This window comes from Schistosoma haematobium, chromosome 2, assembly GCF_000699445.3.
Source record: "Schistosoma haematobium chromosome 2, whole genome shotgun sequence".
Classification (NCBI taxonomy): Eukaryota; Metazoa; Platyhelminthes; class Trematoda; order Strigeidida; family Schistosomatidae; genus Schistosoma; species Schistosoma haematobium.
The window spans coordinates 3,056,951-3,080,632 of record NC_067197.1 but is presented as its reverse complement, the minus strand read 5'-3'; the positions used below and the strand labels follow the sequence as shown (position 1 = coordinate 3,080,632).

The window sequence follows — 23,682 nt, the reverse complement described above, 5'->3', positions numbered from 1 at the left end:
ATGTGTACAATAATTACTAAACAAAAAGAAAAGAAGAAACTATTAAACAGAATATAGCATAAATGACATTTGAATTCATTACCTTAAGTCACAAGTATTATAAGCAAAGATGGATAGTGGCTAGCAGTGGAATTCAGGATGCACGCCACTTGATCTTATATGAAACTTGTCAGATGGATGTACGTTCATCTCAGAGGTGATGTTCACTCTGGAACTTCAACACAGTACCATTGGCCTCAAAGGCCATCGCATTATCTACTTAGCTATTGAGTCATGATAGCAATTCGCTTGTGTAATGTGGTGAAGTTTACACCCACTTGATATTGTTTACTTGAATCTTCCTTTGGATGTTTAGGACTATAATTGATCAGTCTCTTATTGGCATAATGTGAGTATCGCCTTCATATTGACTTGATTCATAAGCACTATAAGCAAAGTTGGATAGTAGCTAGCGGTAGAATCCAGGACACACCCTAATGAACGAACAAGTAGATGCCCCCAAATGCCCTGGTACGGTCGAGAGTGGAGAGAGTCCCATCTCCCTCTCCAAATGCTCTCACATGGCCACGCGTATACAGCCTCTGCCAAGGAAGTCCTACTCACTACCTTCTCGTGGTGGGGATGTTGTTTACGAAAATAAGAGGACGAAAAGCGAATGTCCAGCGCTTTAACCGGATTCCAAGCCAATGGTGCATATGGGCTCCAGTATCCTGCGGGAACAAATGGCGTATGAACCAATCGTTGGTCACCGGCTACGATGGGACTGCATCTCCTCACGATTCTCTACTGCCTTGTGAATCAGACCTTCAGGTCAAAGGCTCGGGGAGTAGCCCCCCTAAGAAAACCACCTGCTTCGATTTGGGCACCCGTGCAGTATCACAGCCCTCACACAAATCAAATGAGATTTGTTTGGCGCATATGTATTTGGTGCCTCCTTGTTAAAATAAATAATAATAAAACTATAAACAAGTAGATAACGCAATGACGTTTGAAGCGAATGGTACTGGGTTTGAGTCACAGAGTGAACATCAATTCTGAGATACAGATACATCCAACTACTTATGACGAATCGATCATTCTGGATTCCACTGCTAGCCAATATCCACCTTTGCTCATAATTTATCGAAGTAGTTTATGATTATCGAATTTGAAATTATCTTATCTATTTATTTGAATACATAATTATTTATATAAGGGAGGCACCAAATACTTATGTGCGACAAAATAACAATGAGAATATGAAAAGGTAGAGAACCTAGAATGTGTGTAAGTAAAAGGACAACAACAACGATTAGAAATTAGTGTATGATAGTGGAATAATAATAATGGGAGAAACATTTCATCTAGCAAAGTTACAAGCAGAACGAATTCTTTCAGTTACCGAAGTTACTTTTACTGCAGGATCGCCATTGGCTTCTCTTCTGAGCCATATCTGACAACATCTTACGCCACCGCGTTACATCATCCCTAGGATTTCTAGGACTAACATAAGCCAGTCCTGTACAGCTTTCCTTCATATCACGACACCCTATCATACGCTGACCACCTCCCCGCCTTCTTCAACTGTTTCTAGCGTCGAAAAATAATACACGACGTGGAACTTTCTAGGACCAAAGTCTATATACCGATATGCACTATATAGTGACGTAACACAAAACTCATCTAAAATAAACTCTCCTCAAGTTTTCTAAAGGTTTTATATGCACCTTGAGGATATATGTCAGCAGGTACGAAAATGTTACTTGAGGCATTTTCCATTTAGCTAATTAATACTATAAAATAACATCAAAAAGAAGTCAAACCTTTGTTTTGATGAATCATTTTAATTTAATTCTGTAGATTATTAACATGCATTCACAAGTTTTAATTCATCTTTTTCTAGTGGTTGTTTGAGTCTTCTCATTGATGAAATGAATTAAAACTTCACCCCATTTGGATTCCGTAGCAAAGCGTTTGAAGTGAATGGTACTGGATTCGAGTCTCGAAGTAATATATCAAATATGAGATGCAGGTACATCCAGATGACGAGTCACAAACGGAACAAAACGCGCGCCCTGTATTCTATTGTTAGCCACCATCTGTCTCTGCTTATAATGCTTGTGATTTCGAACAATAGTGAAACAATCTGCACAGAATGGACACATTCACAACTGTTGTAAACAGATAATAGTCTATTGCAATAATACAAAATAATCATATTGTAACGGTAAACAGCTCTCCAAAGTGAATATTTTTGTAAATAAACAAAATCGATTTGGAAAATCTCAGTTCTTTTTGGACGTCATTTGCTAAAAACATTCGATGATCTTGTCTCGGCATAAATCTATTCCTCTATTAAGTCAGCTGAGAAGTCTTATACATCCCTATTTAGGTCCCTTGTTTACATAATATTTTTTCATACATTATCACCTTCCCTATTTATCTTTAGAGTATTTCAATACCTGTGTATTTTATTCCAAGCTTATCCAGAACGTATCTTCAGTATAAAAAAAGCAACTCAATAGGTGTTTTAATTTGATAAAATCTGAGAAAACTTCATTTATTGATCTAATTGTAAACTATGAGTAAACTTCAATAGTTGAGATCATGGCTCCATTGAAGCTAGACAACCATGGAAAACCTGGAAGCACTGGATAACCGTTTTGTCCTAGTATGGGACTTCTCAGCAGTGCATATCCAAGATCCCGTTTGCGGGATTCGAACCTATCGGCAGTTTAGTGCTTCCAGGTTCTCCATGGTGATCTGTCTTTAATTTACTAATGCATTCAGCTACTAACCTACTAAAATCTCCACAAAACCCCCCTTCGGGTAAATTTCTGATTTCTATTAGTGGTTATCCCAATTTATTATGATTCCCCAGTAAATAATGAATATGACTTTATAAACAAAACGAGTAGACAAGAAATCAAATGAAAATAAATTCTTAGCATAGATAAATAGTGGCAAACAGTGGAATCCAGGACACGTGTTTCGTCGTATTTGAAGCTCATTAGATGGATGTACTTGCATCAAAGATTTGATGTTCATTCTGGGACTCTAATCCAGTACCATTCATACTGATCAATTGTAGTCATAAACACCAATGGGAAGATTCAAGTTAACAATATCATATGAATTTAAGCTTCAACAAATTGCACAAGCAACTGTCTATCAAGATAACCTGATGAAATTTGAAGAAAATGGTACTGAATTCGAGTCCAAGAGTGAACACTAACTCAAAGGTACAGTTATATTCAGTTGACGAATCACAAATAGGACGAAACGCCTGTCCTGGATCCGACTACTAGTCACTATCCATCTTTGCTTAAGAGGGATGTGAATGAAAGCATCATCGAAGCAATCTGTACAGTATGCACATATATCAATAAGAGATTGATCCATTGTAGACCTAAACATCATTGGAAAGATACAAGTAAACAACAACAACAACAAGAAGTGAATTCATTGTAAATTCCTATTTCATTTTATTGATTTATTTGTTTATTTATTAAAATCTATTCCAGATTAGTTTGTTTGTTTAGTTAAATATTTAAAAACAGAACACCCTCAAATAATGAAAAGAAATACGTAGGGAATTAAAATGAATATACAACTCTATCAATAAAATGGTTAATATGAATGACATTGTCGGCTTTTATGTTTATCAGTATAGTGGTTGTGGAGATTGTTAAGCTTTTGATTGAAATCATGAACTAATTGATGTTAGACCATCATTGAAAACCTGAAAGCACTGGACGGCCGTTTCGTCCTATTGTGGGACACCTCAGCAGTGCGCACTCACGATCCCTCTCGCGGGATTCGAACTCAGGACCTATCAGTCCCGTGCGCGAACGCTCAACCTACAGAATCATTGAGCCGACATCCAATGGTGTTTATACGTAAATTATATTGTACCATTATAGTGAATAGTTTCTCTCTTTTTGTTTTCTATTATTAGGTAGATATACGAATCTTTTTATTGATCCATTTTAATTCTAATCAATGATGTAGGTAAACAAGAAATCTAAGTGTAATTGGAGGGGAGGGGAGGTTTGCAATGATGGTAATATTTAATAATTTGTATCATGGATTGATCTTAGTTAAATAATTAAAGATAAGTGGGAAGTACCGGAATGTTGCTTCGTTGTAGGGTAGACTTCTGTAGAGATGAATATGAATGAGTTTCATTGATTGATAACTGAGCAAACAAGCTATTGGTTTTTTTCTTCAATCGTTTAACCTTTAAACAATTGTCCTAGAATTCCAGGATGTATATGACTAACTACAATCAATTTTGGGAAGCTATGCTTGAGGCAGTTACAAAATGTCATGAACTGATTATAGTTAAACATATACCATTTGATTGTGAGTCAGTGATCTAGAGATGAAGTACTCGAGCAAGAGATCAAATGTTTTAGGTTTGATTGTTGTTGATGGATCCCTTATTGAGTTGAAAAAGTTATCAAATGTTCCCTGGTATTCAGACGTTGTCTAACTTAAGTTGGTTTATACTGTCAAAGACATTCCACAGACCTTTATACTGATAAAGATGAAATTCAAATTACCATTAAACTTTTCTAGAAAGTTCCGTCAATATTCAATTACAATGATCATATTTCCTAATGAAGTACAATGTTTTTGAAATCGTTGTCAAAAATGAATTAGAACTGTGACGTTCAATTCACTAGATATGTGTTTCACATTTACTCATTAGAAATTAATTAACAATCAAACTAATTTTACTTACTTGAGCCTGGTACCACCAATAGAGCATAAGCTGCCGACCAGCATTCTACAACCCACTCTGTCCCGCATCTTCCTTCCTAGTTCTATCCAATTGTTGTTCATTCTTCTCATGTCTATCTCCATTTCCCGGCTTAATGTGTTCTTTGGTCTTCCTATCCTCATTTGACCTTGACGATTCCATGTGAGGGCTTGTCCTGTGATGCAATTGGGTGGTTTCCTCAATGTGTGTCATATCAACTTTCAGTGCTTCTTCTTCGTTTCTTCCTCCATTGGATTCTGGTTTGTTCTCTCACACAGTAGGTTGTTACTAATAGTTGCTGATAACCAACGAATCCGGAGTATTTTGCGCAGACAGCCGTGAATAAACACTGGTATCTTCTGGATGATGGCTTTCGTAGTTCTCCGAGTTTCTGCCTCATACAGTAGAACTGTTTTGACATTTGTATTGAAAATCCTGACTTTGCTGTTGGTTGACAGTTGCTTGGAGTTCCAGATGTTCCTCAGTTGTAAATATGCTGCTCTTGCTTTACCGATCCGTGCCTTCACATCTGCATCGGATCCACCTTGTTAATCAATGATGCTGTCTAGATATGTAAAGGTATTTACATCTTCCAAATCTTCTCCGTCAAGTGTGAATGGATCGGTGAGTGTTGTGTTGTGTTTGAGAATCTTGCTTTTCCCTTTGTGTATATTGAGACCTACTGCTGCTGAGGTTGCTTCTCCTACACTAGTCGTTTTCTCTTGCATTTTTTGTTGCGTGTGCGATAGGAGGGCCAGATCATCTGTGAAGTCTAGATCGTCTAGCTGATTATTTAATTAAGTCATGATAAAAAACGAAACATGAACTCTTTGTTTCCTAGTTCAATTTATACATTAACGGACATAGGCTGATTTATGTGTGTGTTATATGATTTTAAATATTTAAGCTAGCAAAATATTCTGTCAAGAACTTTACAATTGAAGATACATCCAACTGACAAGTTGCGAATAGAACAAAACGCGCGTCCGGGATTCTACTGCTAGCCACTATTCATCTTTGCTTTTGGAGGATTATGTTCTTTGCGAAATTTGCTTGTTCAGTTAAAACATTGAATGTGTATATATAATTGATAGACCAATGAAAAATTAGTGAAGTTTGAGTACTTTATGAATTAAAATAGGACAAACATTGATCTTCTTATCAATATTGGTTGCTTGCATGAAGAAACCCTGATCTTCCAGTAAGAAAACATAAATAATCGATTTCAAACAATCCAGCAATGAAACTAACATCACAGATGATACCAGAGAATGATCTTACAATTTGATGAATTCAAAAGGTTGAAAATACAGACTAAATGATTCCATGTGTCTTATGAATACAACTTCATTTGTCTTGGAAGACTGATCAGCCACAATGCGTTGGTATCTCACGAAATCGCTGCACGGATTCGAAAAATTCGTTTAACTTTTGCCAACTTACATCGTTTATGGAGAAGGCGAGATATCCATCTATCAATAAAAAGAACGAGTATTCTGTGTGGCAGTCCGTTCTGTTTTAATTTACGGCAGCGAAACATGGTCATTAAGAGTAAAAGACACCCGTTAGCTACTACTATTCGACCACAGATGCCTTAGAAATATAGCTCGTATCTGCTGGGAACACCGGGTAAGTAATAGTGAGGTTAGACTCAGGGTATTAGGGAATGATGGTAAATCAATTGGTGAGGTTGTGAATCTTGATCAACTGAGATGATTTTGCCACATGTTGCGCATGCCTGAACTCCGATTACCATGACGCGCAATGCTGACTAGTGTTGAGGATGGTTGGAAGAATGTTAGGGTCGGACCAACCAAAGGATGGCATCAGTGCTTGAAATCACTAACTTCTAGTTTGAGCAATGTTGGTAGATTCGTATTACTTGATTTGGATCCGTGTGACTATCGTAGTCAATGATTAGAGACTGTGTGTAACATGACTCAGAATCGATCATAATGGCGTCGGTGTACACACTCTCTGTCTTCCCTTACACAGTGAGAATAAAATTGCTTCATATCTTTCTTTCTATCAACCAATTCTTTCTTCCTGTACTATATCCGTATATGCAATCTTTCTTTTATATATTACCACCACTGAATTAACTACTTCGATGGATGTGTTGTTCATCGTTTTATGCTAATGAGGTATGGAAACTTGGACCGATGCATATATGTGTCTGGTCCTACGTTATAGTTGACTGACGAACTGATATGAATGCAATGTAATGACCTGAAAGAAACGATAAACCTGAACTTTTGATATCTGTAGACTCATAGATGTGTATTGTTTAAGTGTCCTACATTAAAATGAAACAACAGAACGAATCCTCTTGATTTTCAATAATGATTTTTTTTTACTGTATCATTCCATATTGATTGCAAAATTGAATGAATCTTGAAAATCAACCAAGTAGACACTTTATCTATACAGTAACTGTTATATCCTAGTAAAGATGAAATTGCGGGCAACTTCCGAGAACCCTTGATAGACTAATATTACACGTACAGATATATTCCTATTATATAACTGTTAAGTAACTAGATTATGCATACCTATATTCCTCATACTATAAGCTTCATTTTGACCGTTGTTATACGATTTACTATTTTTACGTTATGTTCAGTTTATTGATTACAGTCTCTTGCATTCACAGCCACTTTCTGGCTTGATTTTGTATAAATGTTATTTCCTATTATATAGTGTAGTTTGGTCTGTTTGGTTGGTATATAAACTGATAGAACATGGATTCGAGTCCTGCGAGGCGGGGTCGTGGATGCGCACTGATGAGGACTCCCATAATAGAACGAGACGGCCGTCCAGTGCTTCCAGGTTTACCATGGTGATCTAACTTCAATTGATTCATGATCTTGTGGCAAGCCCATTTGACTACTGTATCATTTATCTAGTCATTGTAACTCAGACTCAATTCACTATGTTAATTTCGGTGTGTATGATCGAATGTATGTCTGTACATTAACTCTTAAGCTATTTTCCTATTGGTTTCAATGTGCAGATAATCGATAATCTATCCACACCCGATTAACTCTCAAATATATATGGATTTTTAACAGACTCACTCACTCTCTCTGTTTCATCGTGTGCTTGCTCACCGTACGCTTGTGGATTATTATTATTCATTAACAATAAACTATCTCTATAACTGGTGTTCAGGCTTTTTAATAATCTCGAGTAAATTCGCAATTCAACTAGGAGATTAAGCCTACCTAAAATACTCAGTTACGGGATATTATTATTTGGAGTCAGATATTAAGGACATTACCCTTAACATATTGGTTAGCCGCCGCTCCAACAATCTCTTAAAAATCCACCCCCCAGTAACCAACATTAATTTACTTCCATCCAGTAAAAGTGAATTTATCTTCATTCATTCCAACATAAATTAAATGAGGTAAATTTCATTTTTTTTTGTTTTTTTTAAAAAAAAATTTTTTTCTATTTTTCAAAATCACGGAAATTCAAATGTCAATTTTATGTTGTTTATTTTTTCTCAATAAATAAATAAAACAAAAAACCGAAAACAAACTTTCAGTTATCTTTCTTCCTTTAAAACCTTTATCCGGCAGGTTTTCTCCCTCTCATCCTCTCTTCCTTTCTCATCCCCCCTCTCTCTTGCTCTCGCTCTCTCCCTTCCTTCCTCTCTGTTCTCTAATTGTATAGAAACAAATATGGTGGGGCATTATTTTTTCTCGTAAATTAGACAAACTAATCTAAAACATAACCGTTTTTTCTGTTGTTGTTGTTGTTGTTGCTTTTTTGTGTATTTTTTTTTCTAGGTATTTAACTATAGTCTATTTATTGGATTATTGTTAATTTGAGAATAGAAATTAATCAAATGTATCATTATGGTTAGTATGTTGGTATTTTGTTTCGCTTAAATAAATTCTGGTTTATTTCTTTCAGTTAGTCAAATAGAGCAAAACGAGAGAGAGAGAGAGAGAGAGAAAAAAACAAGAGAAAAAAAAAGAGAAAGAAAAAATTTACCAGGAATTCGCAAAATCATTTCAGTCATAACATAATTGAATAAACAATTTGAAATAATTAGTTCTACTGCTGAAGAGTCCTATAATAGAAAGAAACGGCTAACCAGTCCTTCCAGGTTTTCTATGGTGGTTTAGATTGAATTGATGCATGAATTCAATCATTGAAATTTTTAAAAAAAACATTGTAATGAAATATAAATTGGTTTATTATTTGGTTGGCGTTTGTTTTTTTTTTTCGAAGCAAGAATGTTTTCTACGAGATGAGATTACCGATTCCATGTCCAACTCTTTTCTTTTACCTGAGACTGACGGTAACTCTAGGATAGTTTTACACTACCAACAAGTGTAAGATATAGACCGCTAATCAACTGCCCATTAGGATGGAATTAGATGAGTAAAGTGGAAGAACAATGGTACACCATAATGATAACGGGTGCACACTGCAGGATCCGCAAATACTAACATGTTATAGGGGACCAAAAGATGAAACTACAAAGGACATTCACGTCAGAACATTTGGGAATCTTGACAACAGCCATCGAGATATCATGCCAGCGACACAGAGAACAAAGAAGAAACACCTTAAAGAAAAAACTAATCAAGGTCTCAAAACCACCCATGGAAGAAAACACAAACAACCACTAACAAGTACGGAAGAACTCCTACTCCGAAAGGGATTAAACTGCAATACAAGCGACGCCTCAAAACTGGAATTCTTCGCAGCACTAGAGTCATCACTCAAAACTTCCGGAATCAGTGAAGAGACACAACAAGAAATAAGGCAAACTTTAGTACCGCTAACTCAACAAGTGAAGGAAAACAACCAACTGATCCCACAAGGGCTAAAAGCTTTGAAGGAATTCAGAACTAGAAAGGATATTGTCATAGTTCCAGTGGACAAAGGGCGCACCACAGTATTTATGGACAAAGAAGAATACGTCATAAAAGCCGAGAAACTACTTGAAGATAAGAGCGCATACAAACGGATGGATATAAATCCCGTCAAAAAATTGGACAACCGAATCTCAAAGACTCTAAACAAGCTAGTCAAAGCAGGAGAAATAACAAAACAAGACCAATGGAGAATGAAATCCAATGGACCAGTACTCCCTCGATTCCACGACAGACCCAAAATACACAAACCAAACATTCCACTACGTCCAATTGTAGCACTCCCCGGAACACCAACATACAATTTATCAGAAGACATTTCACGAGTACTGAAACATTTAGTAGATTTATCAAATCCCCCACACAATTCCTGGACCAAATTAAGGACGTTCAAATCAATAACGATGAACTGATGATATCCTTCGATGTAACAGCGCTACTCACCTCAATTGAACCAAGGTTAGCAAAAGAAACTACATCCCTGCTCCTCACCAACGACACAAATTTCACTAAGTACACGAAGCTTCAAATTCAAGTTCTACCAACTCTAGAACAGCTAAAGGTGAAAAAGAGAAAATCTGAAGAACATACTACATCGAGATATGAAAGCAGATGTGAAAAGGATGATTAGTAACTGGAAAGGATTGCTTAGGACAGGGTTGCATGGAGAGTGGTGGTGGTGGTGCGCCTATGTTCCTCGACGAGGGCCTACAGGCGTAAGTAATTATGGACAATAATGTGAATAAAAATAAAGTAGAAATTCCCAGTTAACTATTTAGTATAAAGATCAATCAATTGACAAAAGATGACGACAGTGTTCATCATCAGATCTTATGAAATCATCTCATTTCATTTCGTTTAAGAGTCATTGAGATAAACTGGTAAATACAATAGAATGTTATGTGGTAAGTTAGTGGTTATTTAAGGTTTAGGTGAACTATGAATTTTATTTTTTCCATAACAGTGACATTGGCTGCCTAGTACATTATGGTAGTTGATTTAAGTCTTTATCTCAACACAAAGTCATTCAACTGACCTCTGAATGACAGGTTAATATAAAATTTGTTCACCTGCTTGAGTATCCCGGCTACCTAATACTGCCATCTAACTGACGATCACTTAATAATTATCGTCAGGATCAATCAAGCAATAAGGAAAAGAAACTTGTTGAAATACTTTATGCTAAAAATTCCATATTGTATACATGAATATTCTATAAATGTAATATACGATATTGCGGGATAATCTTCCATTGTCTTTGGTTGATAATTGCTTCACACCCTACAATGATCACGGCTTCTCATTTGAACTGAAGCGTGTCAGGTGTGAATCAATTACTCAGGGAAGACAATGGAAGATAATCACGCAATACCGTGAACTAACTAACATCAGACATTAATATCGTTGGATACCGGCTGTGTGGTTTGGCAGTTAAGCGTTCGCTCGGGAGACAGAAAGACATAGGTTCGATTATCTTATGTGAGTTCGTGGATGCACAATAACAAGGACAAAACGGTCGTCCAATGCTTCTACGTTCTCAATGGTGGTCTAACATTGATCGGTTCATGATTTCAGTGTAATTAACTGACTTTTAGTCTTTTTCGAAGAATAGGAGTTAGTGTTTAATTGATTGATTCTATCTACATTTTTCAGTACTTATAGTAGAAAACCTGGACGATAAAACAACGAATTACACATCGATTGCAAGAAACTCTACTCAATTTTGAAAATACATTAAAAAATTGAATACAACTGTTCAAGAGGACGATTAATGCCATGCAGTCAGTTTCTTTCATGATGTACATCACATACTACTGTAATGTCTGTTATTATGTTAAGTCCATAAACCTTATTCTAGCTTTCGGACAGCTCAACCTATTCATTCTACTTGAGTCACATTTTGACCTGGTTATTTATTCGCTTATCAATCCTGACTGTTTTTATATGACCGCATAGGTGTGTGTACACTTCTTATCCCATTACTCATCACATATCTGTAACCTATTTTTGTGTAACTATAAATATTAATTAACGCTTTGTTAAAGGGGAGTTGGCTTACCCGCCATCTTCCCTGCGTGTCATTTTGCTTTGCTCTATTTCATTCGCTTCATATACAAAATATATGTATTCACAAGTCCATTCTCGTTATTTGATTTATCTAAATCCGTTATTGACTACCGTGATTTAAGTCAATAAAGACATACGAGGATAGGCGATGACAAACATTCATACGATCTTCTTAAAGTCAAAACTCGGGCCACTAAAGTGGAGAGTCCGTCAAAAAACATCGTCCGATCTAAATGACGACAAAATTAAGGACCCCACACTATTTTAAATTTACTGATGTTAACATCCACTTAAGAGATAATCTCCACATGTTTTAGCCCATATACAAACCCCCAGTTATTTCATTGCATTGACATAATCTATATCAAATGGTAGCGTTTTATTTTTGTCAATTTTCTAAGTATGCATAGGTGAATGATGATTACTTACACTTAAAATGGTTGATTACATGATTATCCAAAATTTCAAGGTAACCTTCAAAATATTTCATTAGTTAAAGGGAACTTATCTGTTTTTTTAATGAAAAATACCTCGGATCCGTTGGCTAGACATTATCAGCAACAAACTACTGTGGTAGAGAACAAACGAGATCCCAGTGAAGGAAGAAATCAGGAAGAAGCGTTGGAAGTGGATAAGACACACAATGAGGAAAGCACACAAGTGCGTTTCAAGACAAGACCTCACTTGGAGTCCTCAAGGCCAAAGAAGAAGTAGAAGATCAAAGAACACATTACACTGAGAAATGGAGATAGGCGTGAGAAGAATGAACAACAATTGTGTAGAACTAGAAAGGCAGGCCTAGAACAGAGTTGGTTGAAGAATGCTGTTCAGTGGCATATGCTCCACTGTGAGTAACAGGCGTACGTAAGTAAGTACACATCGTCAGGGACTTGTTTATTGTAGTCCATAATGTCTAAAACAGAAAAATTCAAACCCTTACAAATGATATAAACAATCGTTGCGAAACACAGTGAATTAGGTTCATTTTATCACTTTGATATGACAGGATAAAAAGGCAAAAGTAGATTTTCAACTCTTTGTGATTCTCGTCCAACATTATTTCGGTTTCAACAGTTGAGATCATGATTCAATTGAAGCTAGACCACCATGGAAAACCTGGAAGCATTGGACGGTTGTTTCGTCCTATCATGAGACTCCTCAGCAGTGCGTATCCACGATCCCACACCCCGCGAGATTCGAACCCAGGACCTATCAGTCTCGCGCGCGAGCGCTTAACCAACTAGACCACTGAGCTGGCGCCCAACGGTGTCCCCCCCCAAAAAAAACAATAGGACGAAACGGTCGTCTAGTGCTTCCATGTTTTCCATGGTGGTCTAACTTCAAGTGATTCATGATCTCAACTGTTGAAATTACCACAATCTCCACAAAACCCTTTCTGATATTATTTCCGTTGTTAATTCTATATGATTATTATGTATAGTATAATATTAATTTTTATTTTCAGTGTACTATTTGATTCAGTATAACTTTAAACAAACTTTGACCATCCATTCTTCAGAACCTTCTAGAACTCATTGTATTTAGCCCGGTTATATATTGACAAACACCATTTGTCTCATATTAAAACTACAGATAAACTTACTTTGTCTGTAAATATAAACGTTTAGAGTAAAAGAGCATTAAAAATCATACTTCTCTGAAACATGACTTTAACCAGTGACTTCCTATCTGGGACAACAGGGTATGGAACAGTTTTATAAGAGATTACGAACATCATGATGGTCTCATCATCTCTCTCACTCTTCAAATAAGGCCTGTTTAAATATGTTCACATAAAGTTTTGCCTATCTATTAGATTGAACTTGATAGTGGTGGAGAATAGAAATCAATCAAACTTATTTTCATTGAAATAGTTGAGATCATAAATGAATGGAAGTTAGACTATCATGGAAAACTTGAAAGCATTGGACAGTCATTTCATTCTATTGTGAGATTCCTCAACAGTATGCATCTAAGATTCCACCTCATGAGATTCGAATCAACGACCTGTCAGTCTCTCATGTAAGACAAATGTTTCAATTTTCAATTAATTTTTATTTCGAATTAACAATTGAATAAACGAATGATACAGTAATTGATTAAGATACAAAGTACTTTTTTTTGGTCAAAAAAAGATAATTATCCTTATTTTCATTCAAACAGATGTCCATTAAGTTTGTTTGTTTTTCCATTATTTTAATGGAAAACATCATTGAAACAAGATTTTTTCTAGAATTCAATGAAAGAAACTACTTATCGCTTTTTTTTTTGTTCAATGGTAGAGTTTTTAAACAAAGATGATTAGTATCTAACTGTGGAATCTAAGATGTATGTTTCATTTTTATTTGATACGGGTACAAGCAAATGATATATTCCGAAATAGGACGAAATCCAGGATTTTGTAAGGATAGATCCTGTACAGACCAAATCATAACTCTACGGATCATTGTGGAACAATCGATCGAATGGAACTCAACACTTTACATCAACTTCATTGAGTACGAAAAAGCATTTGGTAGCGTGGAACGTACAACACTATGGAAGCTCCTTCGATACTATGGCGTGCCTCAGAAGATAGTCAATATCATACAGAATTCCTATGATGGATTAAACTGCAAAATTGTGCATGGAGGACAGTTGACAAAATCATTCGAAATAAAGACCGGTGTCAGGCAAATTTGCTTACTCTCATCTTTTCTCTTTCATAGTGATTAAAATAAGATAAGGTTGTATTTGGTTTATTTAAATTTGAAAAAAAACAAGACATTTCTGTCAACAACAAAAAATGAAAGAAATACATCATACGAAACAAGTAGGCGGTAAGAGATATCGAGGCAAAGCTCAGAACTTGGGTTACATGATCTCTTGAACACCATCTAAGGGAATCATTTATAATCAACTACCGTGATTTGACTGGTTGTGTTAGGAATAAAACTGTAATCAAAACAGTCTAATATACTGATATTGTAGATTAATATGCATGTACATGTTATCAATTACATTGTGTCACTTATAGCTAAAATGTAACTCCTAGTAATTATTAAGAATCAGTGGTGAATACTACACGATCTCTTTACCCTAATATGAACCGAATTAAATCAACGACCGGTGCTTGACTATATCGGACAGATATTGATCAAGATGTCAAAAAATTTTCGATGTAATACGACGATTGTGTACAATCATTTAGATTAGTTGTGAAAGCAGAAACCCAACCATGTTAACTACCAACAGAAACTTAGTCGTATCTTTAATTGGATTTTTTACGTTGTCATCGAAACTTTACCATGATCGAAAAGAACTTTTGTAAGATGGTATTTCAATTGATTTTGTGCTAAGAAATCTGAAAGTGATAACAAATTGTTTTCGGACTACCTCATACCATTGTCTCTAGTAACAAAATACAGTTTACTCTAATCCAGTTTAAGGAGCTCTGTGTAGGTAGAGTAATTTGTTGATTAACTAAAAAGTACTGTTCAAAAAAGATAATAGAAAAGAATAGTCGAAGAAATCATACAGGGAGATCTACCAAGTTACCATCTAATGCCGAATTTACAAAGTGACCGAAATATCACTGACAAAATAAGTGTTTAGTCAAAAGATTCTAATTCTAATTGCCGTACAGAAAAGAAGATGGATAGAAATGAGGATAAACTGATTGCAATTTGGTAAACAGCCTAGTATCAAAACTGGAAGTTTATATTTGAGTGAAGCAGCTCAAGTGTTTGAGTTTTTGCACTCTCAGATGTCTGCGGATATGTGGAATTATAGAAAACGAGCATGTAAAGTGAAAGTTATTAAAATGATACGGACATGGAATACAAACCACTGACTGAGTTATAACCTAAACACTGTCCGGAAGAGATCCTAGTAAACGAAATAAGACTTTAATAATAAACTAAGTAGCAATCAAATCCAATGATGAAGACCAACTCAACACACAAATGATTTTCGTTTTTCTATCACAAGCCTCTAATCACTGAAATGTAATATTCGATTGTGAATTTTTCTTTCCATTTATCTTTGGTAACGCCTTAAATTGAATTAGGAAAGCGCTATTGATGGAATGATAATCAAATTATGTTATACAACTTCAGTTACAACGATATCTTCCTAAATATATGTTCAATAATTTCTGATATAGAAAATAAAATTAAAAAAATATTTGGGATTTCCTAATTTGATTAGATACACAGTGATTTACTGATTCTCTTTTTGATGAAGTTTTGTTCTTTGAGCTGGATGGTTTGGTCGTGGAGCTTTCATCGTTCTTCTTAGTGACATCATCAGCACAAACTTCAGATAGAAGTGTTGATTATGTCGTTCAGAAGAACGATGAAAGCTCCACGACCTAACCATTCAGCTCAGAGAACAAAACTCCATCAAAATCATCCACCTGAGCTACAAATCTTCTCGACTGATTCTCTTATTGTACACTTAAAAACTTCGCCTATTTGTTATCAACTACATATTTATCTTCATGACAATCTATGTGCTAATGTAGAAGTTCCTAAACTTCTAAATGGAGCTAACTGAATGTAGTGCAGTAAGAGAAATGATGGAAGTGACTTCGTTTATCCTCATCCCAATCTTATTAAAAAATTAGAGACCTCATATAAACATTAATTAACTTGAATAACAACTTAGACGCTTACATATTTTATATTTTTGATCTCTCTCTAAGATTAATCAACTGCGAGACTAACAACAAAAGTCCAGATTGCGATTAGAGAAGGTCAGAATGAAGCTTGGTTATTCTCATCGAGTGGCTAACGACAGAACAACCTACTCGACCAAGTAACATTATCCCTGGTGATGGAGGGTCACAAAGATAAGGTTGATATTCACCAGAAAATATGTAGCAAGAATTAAAAACGGTCAACCGATCTCTATTACTGATGACTGACGTGTTAGTGAACTTTCCAAGATGATTATATACAATGCACTGGCAAGTTTCTAACGATGAGAACTTTGATTAATCGATGAAATAAAGAAATATCTACCTGTTCAAAATAAAGAGAGACAATAATACAAAAATAGAAGCCTCACGAAAGTTCGAGCATTTTCACGTCACCAACATATTAGTAAAACTGCCTACCAAATTTACAACCATATACTGGGAAGAAATCTTGTAATATCCATGGTAAATTAAGCACCAAGATAGTTTCGAAGCTTTTTTTACATTTTAGGATGATTGCCTAAATACTTCATAACTGACATGATATTTGAAGACATGTTGAATTCTCTATGAAGGTTTTGGGTCAGATTGTTGGATTATCTTATAATAGGACTTATGCTTCTGAAAGAAATCGTCAGTGGTCAACAAGGTAGATTTTTTCTACTCAAGATATTATCTCGTAATACCAACTAGTTGGAAGAAAATTCTCGAGCAATCTATTCCATTGATGAACCAATCAGCCCAAAACGACAAGTCATCATTTCGATTGATGTTAGACAACCATTGAAAACCTGAAAGCACTGAACGGCCGTTTTATCTTATTGTGGAACTCCTCAGCAGTGAGTCTCCACGGTCCCACTCGCGGGCTTCGAAACCAGGAACTATCGGTCTCGCACGTGAACGCTTAAACTCTAAACCACTGAGTTGGCCGGCATCCAACGAAATTGCGCGACCATCTTTGATTGTACTTAGGTAGATACCTGTCTCGACCTGAAATGGATTAGCTTCACTGGTCACGGCTTCTCACTAGAACTCCGAAAATTCCCTCATGAATCTAGTCACTAATGAACACATGATAATTATCAGTATAGGGTTGTGGAGATGATTAAGTTTTTTTTATTGAGATCACCTTTTCATTTAAGTTTTAGGTTGATTAAAATTCCATATATAGAGTAATTATTTACCAGAATATTTGAATTCATTTCTATAACTAGCTAAACGTTTACTTCTAATATCCTCCATCTTATTCAGATATGAATTGGTTTGTAATCATATTTACAATTGTCTCCTCTTTTATGACAAGTTGAAATCATGAGTCAATTGAAGCTAGACCATCATGGAAAACCTGGAAGCACTGGACGGCCGTTTCGCCCTAGTATGGGACTCTTCAGTAGCTTCAATTGACTCATGATTTCAACTTGTGAAATTTCTAAAAATCTCCACAAAACCCATTCTGATAATAATCCTCTATTATCATTTCAAATCAGCTTTTATTATTGACTTGGATCTACATAATCAAATAAACTTTCCTAGTTAATTATATTTTCTGATTGAAAGTGATCATCAGTCAGCTACGATGTAGAACCAGGCACATATATGCATCAGTCTAAGTTGACATACCGTATTAGCACAGCAAGATGAACAGAGGATTCATAAAAGCAGTTAATTCAGTGGTGGTAATATATAAAAGAAAAATTTCATAGGTTGTGATGGATTCTGAGTTATGTCACACAGAGTCTCCAACGATTGACTACGCTAGTCACACAGACGCCAATCACGTAGTGTGCATCTACCAACATGGCTCAAATCAGAAGTTAATGACTTCAAGCACTGAGGACACGTTTTGATTTGTCCGACCCTAACTTTTTTCCAACCATCTCCAACACCGGTTAGCATTGAGCGTCATGGTAATCGGTGTTCAAGCATACACAACAGAAAGTGACCAACAGCAAATGATAAAATTTTAATACTCATAATTAACTGTTATTACTCTGATTATTATTACTATTATTATTTAAAAGAGTAGATTAACAATAAATGAATTAACACTAGAATATAAAACAAAACTAACAAGATGGGATTAAGGGGGGCAATAGAAATAAACAAACAAACAAAACCAGGATAAAAACGAGAACAACAATAGAAGCAGAATTATAACAATGAATTATATAATCATACTAATACTACTATTAATAACAATAGTAGTAATCATAATAATAGTGGAAGTTTTATCGAAGAATTATGATGAAAGGGATAAAAAGATGAACAGGAACATTTACACATGATACATTCACATTAACTTAATGTGTGATTATTCTTAAACAAAAAAGAAAAACTAAATAGATTTGGAACACATTAAGGTACAATGTGTTTTTCATTACTCTCCCTCTCTCTCTCTCTCGCTCTCTTTCACTATCTTTCTTTTTTAAAAATCTCTCAAGATCTATATAGACATATGGTGGTGGTGGTGATGGTGATGATGGTGATAATTATTTGAATGAGATTGATGTTATCAATGAAAACAATGAAATTGAAATCAATAAAATCCAGAGGATAATGAGGATGGCAACAACAAATAGAATTGAGTGAATTAGTTTCCAATTAATGATGATGATGATAATAGTAGTAGTGACGATGAAATTTTTTCTTCGGAAATGCATCAGCATGATGTAATAAATACAAAAAAACACATACATTAATATACATTAGAGATAATTAACTAGGTAAAGTGTTTATAGTAAATGAAATAGCTTAGAATAAACGTTTTTATTCTAATATACATTAGGATAATGTAATTTAATTATTTAGAAAGGTTTGAATATTAGTTCCCCTTTATTATCTTAAAGAGAGCACCAATCATCGTTCATACTCTCTTTAGTATTTAATTGTCTATTTGGTAAATTGATTTGTGTAATACTCATAATACTTGGAACACTAATTCCATAGACTTTCACTGTATGTCAAATGTTGTTCTGATAAACTTTCTAGTCGAAGAAGCAACAACTAATCAAATGTTTACTGTAAAGATGAAGGATTCTGCCCTTTGAACAAATCATAGATCCAGTGTGACAATATATTCTTGAGACTATTGGATATTCAGCTGATATACTCATCATTGAAAAACACATTCAAAATCTTCTAAAAAAAATAAACTAAATGTGCTGTATACATTCGGTATTCGATTATTGCATTTGACTTATTGCTAGGATTTATGGAGAGATACTGGAAATTAAGGTCTAGAGAGACACACCGGGAAACTGCATTTGGGCCAATATGGATGTTTCCCAGCCACGTCACCCTACGTCTCTAATCATTAATTGAGGTATCATACATACCCCAACCACGCAGGTTGCATCTATCAACATAGTTCACACAGACGGTCATTGATTTTGTGAACTGATTCCACACTTTGAACCGACCATCCATAGCTTTATTTTACCCTACTTCTTCGCTAGCAAGCATTGCTCATCGAAATAGACAGTAGTTACACATATTTAATACATTGACAAACGTTTTAATTGTACTGAAGAGATTGAGGCTGTTTTATACATTTCGAATCACGCCACTGAAGAAGGTACTCTGACATTTGTTCAAAGGGATAACAAACGAAGATTGTTTCTATCTCCAGGCACTTGATAGTGATAAAACAAAACTATTTCCAGATCGACAATAAAGATTTGTTCATCAATTTTTTAGGTAAAAAAGTGTTGCACAAGATAATAACCAGGCATCAAAGTGCATAGTTAACGCACTATAAAGCATTCCTGGTAGAAATTATAATGAAAGAAGGAGGTGGTACATACACTAACAAAACAATTTATAATTATGGACAACCACTGTATTCGGAAATAACTTCAAGATAATTATCAATTTATAGAAAAAAATTTAGACAAACGTACTCCCTCATATAACTAACCGCTTCGCACTGTAAACCAGCAGGAAATCTAAAAAAAGTATCGTCTTTAAAGTCTCCATCATCGTTAATTTGAATTTTAAGTGTACGAAATACCGGTCAGTCAGTCAGCCAGGTACAATGTAGGATCACGCACATAGATGTATCGGTTCAAGTTGCGATACCGCATTAACACAACGAGATAAACAACAAATTCATAGAAGTATTTAATTCAATGGTGGTAGTACATAAAAGAAAGATTTCATATAAGGATAAAGTACAGGAAGAAAGAATTAGTTCGCAGCAACTAAGATATGAAGCGATTTTAATCGCTTAGTTTAAGGGAAGACAGAGTGTATACACCAACGCCATTGTCATCGATTCTCAGCCACGTCACACAGAGTCTTCGATCATTGGTTACGATAGTCACGCGAACTCTTATCAAGTAGTCTGCATCTACCAACATGGTTCAGACCAGAAGTTAGTGATTTCAAGCACCGATGATACGTTTTGGTTTGTCCGACCCTAACATTCTTCCAACCATCCCCAACACTAGTCAGCATTGCACGTCGTGGTAATCGGAGTTCAGGCGTTCACAAGACGTGGCAAAATCATCTCAGTCGATAAACATTCAAAACCTCACCAATTGATTTACCATTATTCCCGAGTACCCTACGTCCAACCTCACTATTACTTACTCGGTGTTCCCAGTAGATGCGAGCTATATTTCTAAGGCATCTGTGGTCGAATAGTAGTAGCTAACGAGTGTCTTTTACTCTTAACGACCATGCTTCGCTGCCGTAAATTAAAACAGAACGGACTGCCACACAGAATACTCGTCCTTTTTATTGATAGATGGATATCTCACCTTCGCAATAGACGACATAAGTTGGCAAAAGTTAAACGAACATTTTCGAATCCGTGCAGCGATTTCGTGAGATACCAACCTATTATGACTGATCAGACTTCCAAGATAAATAAAGTTGCCAACGCGTGGTTTCTAAGTTTAGTGGATATAATGGAAACTAATAGTCTAGACAAAACCAGTTTTTTTAAAAACACTAGCCATCATATGACTTGAAAATTTCATACATCACTGTGATGGTTTTAAACAAATGAATACAACAGAGTAAGTGAGGATAAACCCTTGTAAATTTATACGAATTACAGTACATTAACAACCCTTTTAATGAACAGTTTACAGACCAATATTTCACGCGTCACCCAAACACATGAAAAATTTATCCTTTAAAAGTTAAGTTTAATTTGGGCTAAGCCTAAAAGACAAACAATGAAAAGTAATGAACTAATACGTTAATTTTAATAGCTGAGATGATGACTCAATTGAAGTTAGACCACCATGTCAAACCTGGATGCACTGGACGGCCACTTTGTCCAACTGTGGGACTCCTCAGCAACGAGCACCCACAACTCCGCCTGCGGGATTCGAACCCAGGACCTGTCAGCCTTGCGCGCGGTCACCTAACCATTGTACCACTGAGCCGACCGGCATCGAACGGTGTTAATGTTTAACTTCAACTAATCCACAAAATTGAGCGATACATCCACCATTGTCTTCTGCGGGTTGAGTTACTATCTCACTGCTGAGTAGTCCCATAGTAGGACGAAACGGCTGTTCAGTGCTCCCGGGTTTTCCATGGTGGTCTAGCTTCAATTGACTCATGATTTGAACTATTAAAATTACTATAATATCCACAAAACGCCTTCTGATATTAACCAGTTAATGTTTGTATAGTAGTTTGATCACCCAAAAAATAGCTTGGATTTAATATTTAAATTTTAGAATTTTCTACCATACTGACCAACAATCAGAAAGGGTGTTTTCTAATTTACCAATTTTTTCATTAAGCATATAAGTGACGCTTATGTTGACCAATATTTTTTCATTTCTTAATTATCATAAACATAAATTTCATTCTCTACTGTTATTTGCTCTTTATTTATTTATTTATTTGAATACATAAATACATATGCGCCACACAAGTTACTTTAATTGTGTGTGGGCAGTAATATTGCTCGGGTGGTCAAACCAAACTAGGGTGGTTTTTTTAAAGGGGCCACACTCAGAGCCTTCGACCTAAAGCTCTGATCCACAAAGCAGTGGAGACAACGTAAGGAGTTGCAGTTCAATGGTATCCAGTGACCAATAAATGGTTTATACGCTATGTGTTCCCTCAGTGTCCTGGAACCCATATGCACCATTGGTTTAGAATCAAAGTTTCCCAACTCCCCTTGATAGATCCTCTATAACCACCAACTCGGTTAAAGTGCCAGAAAATCACTTTTCATTCTCTCTAATTCGTAAACAACACCTTTACTGTGAGAATCCAATAAGTAGGACTTCCCTGTTAATGGCTATATACGCGTGACTATATGAGAGTATTTGGAAAAGGAGGGCAGATTCTCCTCACCCTCAGTCTTACCACTAATGTAACTTTAAAATAAACTACAAAAAACAAAACAACCATCTCACTTGAATAATATAAATAACAATAAGTAACTAATTCTAATCATGATTTATTGATTGAATTTCATGTAAAGGTTTTCTTTTAGAATTCTTTAATGAAACTTTATTGATTAATGATAAATGATTAGAATATTTTTTAGTTCTGATTGATTTATGATAATATTGATCAAATGATTGATCACAAGATAAATGATCACTTGGTATAGTACTTAATAATGGTATATTAATAAAATTATAATATTCATTATCATCATCATCATTATCTGAATTGATATGATATAATGAATTTGTATTAGATGAATAATAATAAGATATGAATGATAATTTTGGTAATTGTTTCCAATGGTGTATAATCTTTTTATTCATTGAATAATGATTAATCAAGTTATTAAGATTAAATGGATCACTGGTTGATTTATAAAGTTTTAAATGTTTTGATTTTTCAAATGAATTAAAACAATTCAATTCTATCATTGAATTAGATATTTGTTTAGAAAGTGTATGATTAGGAGATAAAATTTTAGATGAATCTTTAATATCTAGTAACAAAAGAAAAAAGAAAAAAAAAGAAGGAAAACAAAACAATTAGATAGTAAATGAAGAGAAACTAAACACATGTACAATATGATAAAATTGAACTTTATTGTAGTTACCCGACCGTAGCTGCTACCTTGACGCGGTGATCAGACTTGCCTACCATGATGACCCAACCGAGCTATATTGGTTGGAACATATGTTCCTGTAGGTTCTATTATGCCAGGTAGGTCGATTGGAGAATGATAAGACTAAAAGTAACAACTCAAGGTCTGAGGGCGAAGTCGTACTGGTGACTGTAGAGGGGTATGACAGTAGTAAGGTGTTTCCCTCCGACAACCAACATCTGCAGCGATGCTGCCTTCGCACAAAGAAGGAAGGGGTTAG

General features: G+C 35.3%; 1 protein-coding gene across 1 annotated transcript in view; it reads right to left on the bottom strand.

Moving 5' to 3' along the window:
* Window positions 1-18,429: 18,429 nt before the first annotated feature.
* Window positions 18,430-23,682, bottom strand: part of MS3_00006037 (uncharacterized protein) — a 48,591-nt gene continuing 43,338 nt past the window's right edge. The window contains exons 17-18 of the mRNA XM_051214138.1: window positions 22,768-23,300; window positions 18,430-19,027 (exon numbers count right to left, since the gene is read on the bottom strand). Of these exons, the coding sequence (XP_051067269.1) occupies window positions 22,801-23,300 (500 nt within the window). The 3' untranslated portion in view covers window positions 18,430-19,027; window positions 22,768-22,800. The remainder of the gene's footprint in view (window positions 19,028-22,767; window positions 23,301-23,682) is intronic.